General features: G+C 48.9%; 1 protein-coding gene across 1 annotated transcript; it reads right to left on the bottom strand.

The window, feature by feature from the left end:
• Positions 1-8,460: 8,460 nt before the first annotated feature.
• LOC309393953 (2-aminoethanethiol dioxygenase-like) lies at positions 8,461-9,519 on the bottom strand. The gene has a single exon (XM_081956573.1). It carries the CDS (start codon positions 9,484-9,486, stop codon positions 8,722-8,724), a length of 765 nt encoding a protein of 254 aa, XP_081812699.1. The 5' UTR covers positions 9,487-9,519; the 3' UTR covers positions 8,461-8,721.
• Between the last annotated feature and the right edge of the window lie 104 nt (positions 9,520-9,623).

Raw genomic sequence — 9,623 nt, 5'->3', positions numbered from 1 at the left:
AGCTGACAGGCCAATATCTGCGAACCTTGGCTAGGAGTCACAAACCAATTAAGTGAAATAATTGTGTCCTGCAAACTCCACTCCCCTTTCACTCCTCTTTTATTTCCTCTGTGAAGGGCCATTCACCGTCCACCTGTGTCTTACTCCCAAGTTGACCCTGTTCCTTAGCTGTTCCCTTTGTCTAGAACGCTGTGCATGCACACACTAGGAACAGGCTCCAGCTGTTCTTCTGCCTCACTGATGTCTGACTCTGAAGACAGCTGATAACTGGAGTATGGCCCTGTCCCCCTCTCTTGCCTCTGACACAGAGCCCTCATCCGAGCCTTCCCCAGACTCCAGGACTGGCTCAGGTTGCTCCCCAATCTCCCCACTGTCCGAATCTACTGACAGCTCCACTGGTGGGCCACAACAGCACCATGCAAATTTCCCTGACAATACTGGAGGGAAAAAACTACCCTAAGGATGGATCCAGTTTCTTGAGTTGCGCTTGGTCTGAGCACACAGGATTTCCCCCAGTTGCAATAAATAAACCCGGTGTTCACACCGGCGGGGGTGGCCCTTGACTCACTGCTGTTCCATGACTGCAGGCAAGCTAATTTTAAGCAGGCTGTGGAAATAAATAAAGCCACACGTGGGGAGAGGCTGCTTCAGAAGCCGGATAGGCAAGTATTTTTTTTTAATGAAAATTACATTTTGATGAAAATTACTTCAAAGAGCACGATGCCGTGCTATTGATGCTAGTTGTCAGATAATTTTGGGTGCTATTTGGAACCCTGACACTAGTCTTGGTACTTGATTCTGAGCAGCAGAGATTTAAGGGCCTTTGAAATGTTGTGGCCCGCCGTGGCCAGTGGAGCTGGCAGCAGAGTTGGACAGTGAGGAGGTTGGGGAGGAACATGGGCCGGTCCTGGGGGCTGAGGAAAGCTCAGACAAGGGCTCTGCATTGGAGGCAGAGAGGGAGCTAGACAGCAGTGAGGCTGAAGAACAGCTGGAGCTTGTTCCTAGTGTGCAATTGTGCAGAGCTGCCAGAAGACAAGAACAACTAAGAAAGAAGCAGGGTCAACTTAAGAGTAAAGCCACACCTTGGAGGTGATTGGCCCCTCCCATAGGAAACAAAAAAGGGGCGAACGGGGAGTGGGCTTTTGCAGGAAACATTTCAGTCAGTCAGTCAGTTCAAGAGTGGAAAGTTCTGTTTGTGACTATAAGAGACTCTGTACTAAGTTTTGCTTTGCCCTGTGTTTGGAAACTAGTTATCTGGCAGCTCTCCAAACTTAGATAAGGTTCGTGTTGATAAATATTCCTCGGAAAGACTGTTTGCCTTGCTGACTTCACAGTCATGTAAATAAAAGGGATTTTGCCAGGACCAAGATTTGGCTTCTTTCTTTTTAAGGAAGCCTAGGTCAGAACATGGGTCTCTGAGGAAAGAACGGAGAGAAAGGCCCTGACTCAGTGAGCCTTTCAATGCGTTTTCATAAAGCCAGGAATTTCCGAGAGCCTCTGGCATGGTGACACCAGGATTGATTCAGAGCCCTGATGTCATTTCCACTGTTGTTCTTCTCTCAGTGCTTGGATGGGAGGCCACTAGGAGATGCCGGGGTATTAGGGGGAGCCAGAATGTTGAAAGCGTACCCTAGAAAGGAGCAGGAGCAAACCACTTGTGTACAGCAGTCGAAAAGAGTGTGTGATTGTGTATCTGCGGAGTCAAGCAAGAGTCCAGAATGACAGAGATTTGAAGAGGTGTCTGAAGTGCCCCTCAGCTGGTGTTGACGCTTAGCAATGACATGAGTATGTTTTCTCCAGCTTACGTGTTCCCCAGTTGGCTTCTGAAGTCTCTCAAGGTATCATTCATTTCTGTCAGAATCCAATCCATCCCCTCGGCCACTGGTGGCCTTCTTGTTTCCTTTCAGCTTGTCCAACCATGGTGGGCCTCTGGGTCTCTGAAGGCATCATCATCATCATTATGTCCCACAGTCAGCCAGATGTTTAGTCTGGATTTGGCATTTTTGTCCACCTACCGAGTCCTTCTCAAGGACCTGGAATAGGCAGATGTTTATTATGGTCATTGTTGTTGTTGGGTGATGCTGTAAGCATTCTGTAGAACTCATTGGGGCACACGGATGATTATCTAGACCATCCATTCCATTGCTAGAACTCTCCATCCTAGAGGAATTGAAAGCTCACCGGATCAAAAACTTGGTGACTGTTCTGACCGAGGCTTCCCAAGAACATGAAGGAAACTCCTTGTCCTGACAAAAGCCCCTTTTATTAATTTACTGTGAATTCTGCTCATTCACATCCAGCAGTCTTTTAAGGGAGGATTTACAGTCACCAACCTTATCTGGCTGCCAGGCTGATATCTGCTAAATTTGGCAAGGAGTCTCAGAGAGTCATGAACCAATGAAGCGAACTAATTGTCTCCTGCAAACTCCACTCCCCTTTCACTCTTTTATTTCCTTTGGGAGGGGCCATTCATCATCTACCTTACTCATAAGTTGACCCCTGTTCTTTAACTGTTCTCTTCATCTGGCAACTCTGCGCATGCGCACACTGAGAATAGGCTCCAGCCGTTCCCCTGCCTCACTGATGTCTGACTCTGAAGGCAGCTGATAACTGTCAGATGGCCCTGGCCTCCTCTCTGCCTCTGACACAAAGCCCTCATCAGAGCCTTCCCCAGACTCCAGGACTGGCCCAGGTTCCTTCCCAACCTCCTCATTGTCCGAATCTGCTGCCAGATCTGCTGGGTGACGGCAGGCCACAACACTTGGCTGGATTCTGGAGTAGCAAATTAAGGGAAGGGTCAGTCGCCACATGAACACAAAATGGTGATGAAGCAATTCCCTTACGTTCACCAGATGCAAGCTGGATCGGACACACTAGCAGTGCTATTATTCCATCCTTCTCCAGGCAACCTGCACCACGGAGATTTTCCCAAAAATCACGAGGTCTTCTCCTTCTTAAAGGAGGGGATGCAAAATCCACGTTTGTTCCTTAAGAGTGATTGATCTAAACGAAGAAGCCACCTTACATTCCTGGTTTCTTTTAAATTAACCTCTGATCAGGCACTTGTATTCATTATAATGCTAAGTTATGCATCAGCACCATTGGCTCTCTTGACCATTATTTTGGTCTGTCTTTCTTTCATTACATCTATTAACTGGTCCTTATTGAGACCAGTTAAAGGGGGGAGGGCGGAGGGCATGGAAGCCTAGTGGTTCAGATGTTGGGCTTGTCGACCAAAGATTGGCACTTCGAAACCCAAATGTTGCGCAACAGGGTGAACATCCCATCCTTGCCCCAGATCCTGCCAACCTAGCAGTTTGAAAGCATGCAAATGCAAGTAGCAACAGCACTTAAGACTTATATACCGCTATTTACAGCCCTCTCTAAGTGGTTTACATATTGCCCCCAGCAATCTGGGTCCTCATTTTACTGACCTTGGAAGGATGGAAGGCAAGAGTTCAACCTTGAGCCTGGTGAGGATTGAACTCCTGGCAGTGGGCAGAATCAGCCTGCAATTCTTCATCCTAACCACTGCACCACCGCAGCTCGTAAGAGTAGATAAATAGGTCTAAATAGGCCACCGAAGCGTCTTTGGCCAACGCTGACTCCCTCAGTCAAGAAATGGCAATGAGCAGCGCTCCCTACAGTCAGAAATGGCTGGACAGGGGGAATTTTTACCTTTTATTATGACTTTACATAAAACCATGTCCATCGGTCGTACACATATTCAGATGCATGCACCTTGTGAATCCCTGGATTTAGGACTTGATTGCTGCTAGTAAGTGAAAAACCATCTTTCCAGGCACTTTTCCAAACCCTAAAAGGAAACTTTTGTTCAGTTACAGAAGCACAGCTTCTCCTCGATACGAGTGGCTGTTTCATGCAACTTGCCTATCTGTGGGTCACCTGGTTGCCTCCCCCCTCCCCCCCACACACTTTGCCAGTTTTGCACAGCACTTTGGCTCTAACGCTGGGCTTGGCCCGATGTGTGAATCCAGTCCCAGAAGGCCAAACCCATGTTGTTAAATCTATTTGAATCAGATCGAAAGGGTTGAAGGAGGAAAAAAAGTGGTTCTAACATACTCTTGTGTCGAATGTATAAAATATTTCTCGTGAGAAGCCTGGGATCAACCCTTTGAGGGGGAACACAGAAGGCACGTCTGAAAAGGCTCAAAATCATTCGACCTTCGCAGGTCAAAATCTCTGCTTTAGAAAGCCACAATTAGGGTAGATTCTAAAGATAACACTGCTGTGGAGCCAGTGCGAATTCAATTTACAAAAAGGAAAGAGTGGTGTTTTTGTGAGCACAGGTGCAAAACAAAAGAAAAAGGAGGAGGAAAAAAAAGACTATGTGATATATTTAACAGACTGGCTTATAAAATTAAAGGAACTAATAGGCTATATTTTTATTTAGAAGTCAGTCCAGGCTTTAAAGGGTCGTAGTGGCTCAGTGGCTAAGACGCTGAGGTTGTCAATCACAAAGGCTAGCAGTTCAATGGTTCGAATCCCTAGCGCCGCATAACCGAGTGAGCTCCCATTACTTGTCCCAGCTTCTGCAGTTCAAAACTATGTAAAAATGCAAGTAGAAAAATAGGAACCACCTTTGGTGGGAAGGTAACAGCGTTCCATGTGCCTTTGGCATTTAGTCATGCCAGCCACATGACCACGGAGACGTCTTCAGACAGCACTGGCTCTTTGGCTTTGAAACGGAGATGAGCACCACCCCCTAGAGTCAGGAATGACTAGCACACATTTACCAGGCTTTAAAACAGCTTCCTAAAGCAGCTCTTGGTCGATGCATTGGCTCCAGTCTGCGGCATGCCAGAAACGGGGCTATGCAAACAAAGCCCTATCTAGCCACAAAATCACATCCCCTCCGGTCTAGAGAAAAACCTTTCTCCACGGAACCGGTCCCTGATGCCCAAAAGGTTGGGGGCCACTGCCTTTACTGGATGTTAAGAACACGGGACATGCCTTTTTTCCTGGGTTAAACGTGAGGTCCAGCGTTTTAACTTGTTCTTTTCTATTGGTCTTTCACGTATTTCAACTGCTCTTTGCAATCACTGTCACTGGTATGGGCAAATATAAACATTTGAGATAAACAGAAGCAACGCGTCAAATGCTGTGGTATTCAGCAGGAAATGCTTCAACGGGTAGTTCCTAGGAAGGAGGGATTTCCACTGAGCACAGCGGCCTCCGCAAGTGGAACGGGACAGTCTCGATCTAACTCAGCCTCCCACTCAGGAAGGCATAACACACCCAGTGACGTTATACCGGTCACGGCCTGGAGCCCCTCAAGGTTTGTAGACATACCCAGACATGATTGTTTTATATGGGGGGAGAAAAAAATGCATCTTTGCCAAGTTTAAAACCGTTTTGATGCTTCCATAACAGACAAACCTCCTCCACTTTATTCTGCTGCTACAATCATGAGGAAACGCACACTTCAATGTTTTGCCTTTACAGAAAAAAAGGCAACCGTTTTGGCAGCTTGCCCCACTGGGATTTCCCACCTGTGCTGGTTGTTGAACAGGGTGGCATCATCCTTGGGCACCATTTGATGTAACAAAAATGACACACAAACATGCTGTAAACAAACTGCAGTTTTATGGGAATCCGTCTGCGTGGTAAGGTGCTTGTTCTCAGATACTGCGTAAGTCAATGCATGCATTGACTAAGGAAGGGGTATTGAACTCAATTTCATTGAGGGCGCATCAGGGTTCTGTTGACCTCAGGGTGGGTGGGTGTCCAGGGTGGGCATGACCAGTTCGACGTCACTCCTGTCGGGGCTGCCTGTGGCAGCCCAAGTGCTCTACCAGTGAAAACGGGCTCTCGTGCTCCGTTTTCGGCTGCCACGGTCTCCTGCACCCTCTGCCAGTGAAAACAGAGCTCGGGAGGGCCTTCCTGAGCTCCATTTTCACTGGCAGAGGGTTGCAGGAGACAGTGGCAGCCGAAAACTGAGTTTGGGAGTCTGTTTTGCTGGCAGTAGCACCACTGGCCAGTCTTTCGCTGTTTCCCATGGGCCAGATCTAAGTATTCTGCAGGCCGGCTCTGGCTCGCAGGCCTTGAGTTTGAAACCCCTGCACTAAGGAACAAGTGAATAGCTTCAACTGCAGGAAATGTACTATATCTATCAGTTACAGAACAAGATCTTTTTTCTTGGCAATGTGGAGGAGATGGAGATGGTTCAGACTACTATGACCTTGTTGTAAGCCAGGCAATATCTGAATTCCGTTCAGCAAAGCTTCAACAGATATTTAGACCTGGGCTCTATTGTTCTCCTTCATGGTGCCAATAAATAACAACGACAGCATGGAACAAAAAAGTAGACAGGAACAATTCTAGGGTGGCACTAAAAATCAAAGGGCTGAGTTATTGGCACTCAGTAAGAGTGGTAGCATGGCTACCTATCATTTTTCTGTATCATGTTCTTTTCATGTGTGAAATATCTTTCAGGTTTAACACTTCAATTAACAAAGACACACATACACATATTTTCAGGGTTTTTCCCCCCCACCTGGCCCATTGAGCCCCTTAGCCACAGAAATGAACTAGACCCCATGGAAAGGTTACTTGAGCTGGTCTTGTGGCCTTCAGGCAAATGCTGTTCTGGAACAGACCTGTTATTCTAATTTACCACGGCCCAAAAATTATTTGACTTTCCCCAATTGAAATAAATCACAAGTGAATGGAGTTCCATTGGCTGAATCCACTCTCAGGCTAAGCTACTATAGGGATGCCGTGGCTCAGTGCTAAGATGCTGAGCTTGTCGATCAGAAAAATTGAGTTTGGCGGTTCGAATCCCTAGCGCTGCATAACAGAGTGAGCTCCCATTACTTGTTCCAGCTTCTGCAGTTCAAAACTATGTGAAAATGCAAGTAGAAAAATAGGGACCACCTTTGGTGGGAAGTTAACCGCGTTCCGTGTGCCTTCGGTGTTTAGTCATGCCAGCCACATGACCATGGAGACGTCTTTGGACAGCGCTGGCTCTTCGGCTTTGAAACAGAAAGGACTATCCCCTAAAGAGGGGAACCTTTATCTTTAAGCTACTATATCCCTGCCATCCACCAGCAGAAAACAGGGGAAAGACCCCCTTTCCTCCCATCCCAAGCAGTTCTCCCCAGATGGTCCTAGGCACAACAGTGGAGAAAAAAGGACCGGAGGTCTGGATGCAGGAGGGAACCAGGCTTCCCTCAACCCAGCCTGGGTGGCAGGCAGCATCTTGCTTGGGGGCTCAGCCTTAGATCCCAGAAAACAGGCACTCTCTCAAAACCAGTTGTGGTTTTACTCTTATCAAAATACAGCTGCTCTTGATCTAAATCTACACAGTGCTGCGATTTAACAGATCTTTTGCTTAAAAAAACCCCAATAGTAATCCAAACACCAAACATTAGACTTGTTTTCCAAACCGAACACTAATCCAATCTTTGTGCTACATTAATGTCAACATTTCTTCTTCACTGGCTGAAAGTGGCTGAGGTAGCTAAACCGGTCTTAAATTGAATCCCCACCTCCTCTACCGTGCTTCTGTTTAAAACCAAGCTACAGTTAGTTTTTCTTCCACCTACAAAAGAACAAGATTAAACTTCCACAAGCTTAACAGCTACAACTGATGGAGGCAAACAGCTGACACCTTGTGAATATAAAGACAGAAGCCTTGTAGCTGACCTCAGGAATAGCTCCCTCCTGCCACAATCAATTCATTAAAAAGGAAAAGTGGCTTTAAGACGCCTCCTGTTTTCCTCCATGAGTTTTGAAAGTATTTCCAACACTGAAATATTCCTTTGTGGAACCAAGGAAGCAAATCAGGAAAAGTAAGAATAGAGACAAAGAAAGTAAGTGTGTGTGTGTGTGTGTGTGTGTGTGTTTTCAGTTCTACAGAATTAGTCCCCCCCCCACCCAAATGGATTTCCAGCACACACATATAAAAAGGATTCCGCACCCAGCAAAGAAGGCTCAAAATTCGAAAGTGAAAGAAATCTCTAAAGACGAAAATGGGATTCAGAAAATATTAGACTGTGCAGAAATGAGATTAACAGTAGCAATTAAAGAAAAGGAAGAATCTGATTATTATTATTATTATTATAATATATGGGGGGTGGGGGTTATTTTATCATTGGTCAGAAAATGAATATGGATAAAAGGTATAAAAGCAAATAAGTTAGGAAGAGAAATATTATAGAAGAAGATAGGTTAAGTTGTAATGTTAAAATAAGAATACATACACATACACATATACATACATACATGTAGTGTTATGTCAAAGCACCTGGTATGCCCAAACATGAGAGAGCATACTACTTCCTTACACACACACACACACACACACACACACACACACACACACACACAGAGAATTTGGTGGTCAGCTATAACTATGATGACATATTATGAATGAATGAATGATGGCATGTTTGTTTTAAAAGGAAAAAAAATAAATTTTTACCAGGAAAAAAAGGCTCTTTTCTCTTCTTTTAATAAAACTTTGTGCAAAATAATTCGACCGGCCGTTTAAAAAAAATAAAAGGAGGGAGGCGGGGGGGGGGGAGTCAGTCCATGATCTCAGAAACGCTGTTTTACACCCCCGAAGGAGGAGGGGGCCTGGAAAGTCCAGGGAAGACCTGGCGTTGAAACCCAGCAGAAAGTCCAGGCGGGCGTCGTCCCCCTCCGCAGCCCCGCCGTCGAAGTGAGCCAAGGAGGCCGTCCGTCTTCCGTCCTGGCTCAGGGGTAGACTCGGGGCCCCGGGTAAGGTTCCCCGCCACACCAGAAGTCGGGCGTCTGCGGGGTCTCCAGCAGCCAGAGAGCGCACGGAGGGGCAGCGGCGGCGGCGGGCGGGAGGCTCTGCCCGTCGGCCAGCCGGTAGTAGTGGCAGTCGCGTCCGCGGGCCGGGTCGTAGGGCGGCGCCAGGATGTCGAGGAAGGCGGCGGGCCCGGCAGCCTCGGCCGCGATCTGGTGCAGGTTGTCCCGCTGCGGGGAGAGCAGGCAGGGCGGCGCGGAGGCCGTGTAGAGGCGGTGCGAGCGGAGCAGGGCGCGCAGGCGGCGAGGGCGGCCGGGGCAGGAGGAGGAAGCGGCCCCGGAGGCGTCGGCGTCGGAGGAAGCGGCGGTGTCGGGGGCGTCCTGCGGCTCCTCGGGCTGCTCGTCGAGGCAGGCGATGCGGAGGGTGCCGTAGAGGACCTTCAGCAGCCCCTGCATGCCCGGGTGGTCGTGCAGAGGGATGCAGGCGCCGGCGCGGAGCACGAAGACGCCCATGCTGAAGCGCGCCGTCTCGCAGATGTGCATGTAGCTGACGGGCGGCTGGCTGGCTCCCGGCACGGGCGAAGGGCCCCGCGGCTGCAGGCCCAGGTCCTCGGCGCTGACTTGGCCCAGCAGCTCCCGCAGGCGCTGAAGCTCCCCCGAGGCCTCCCCCGAAGAGCCCGCTCCGAAGGTCGCCCGCGCCTGTCGCGCCACCCTCTGGATCAGCGAAGCCGCCATCTCGTCGCGGGGCATCTCGCGCGCGCGCCTGCGCCCCCACGGAGGCCGCTGGTGCCGCCGCCGCCGCCAAGGCGATGTGCGCAGGCGCCGCGCGGAGAGCGTCGGGAGCGTGGTCCCTCCTTCCTCCCCCTCTCTCCCTCCCTCTCTCTCTC

The sequence above is a fragment of the Natrix helvetica genome, assembly GCF_964273705.1.
Source record: "Natrix helvetica genome assembly, chromosome: 5".
NCBI classification, from domain to species: domain Eukaryota; kingdom Metazoa; phylum Chordata; class Lepidosauria; order Squamata; family Natricidae; genus Natrix; species Natrix helvetica.
The sequence above is the reverse complement of the archived record's forward strand: the minus strand, read 5'-3'. Positions and strand labels throughout refer to the sequence as shown.

What these genes read in the sequence shown, in the direction of transcription:
- LOC309393953 (XM_081956573.1), bottom strand. Translation starts at nt 9,486, where the DNA reads ATGCCCCGCGACGAGATGGCGGCTTCGCTGATCCAGAGGGTGGCGCGA.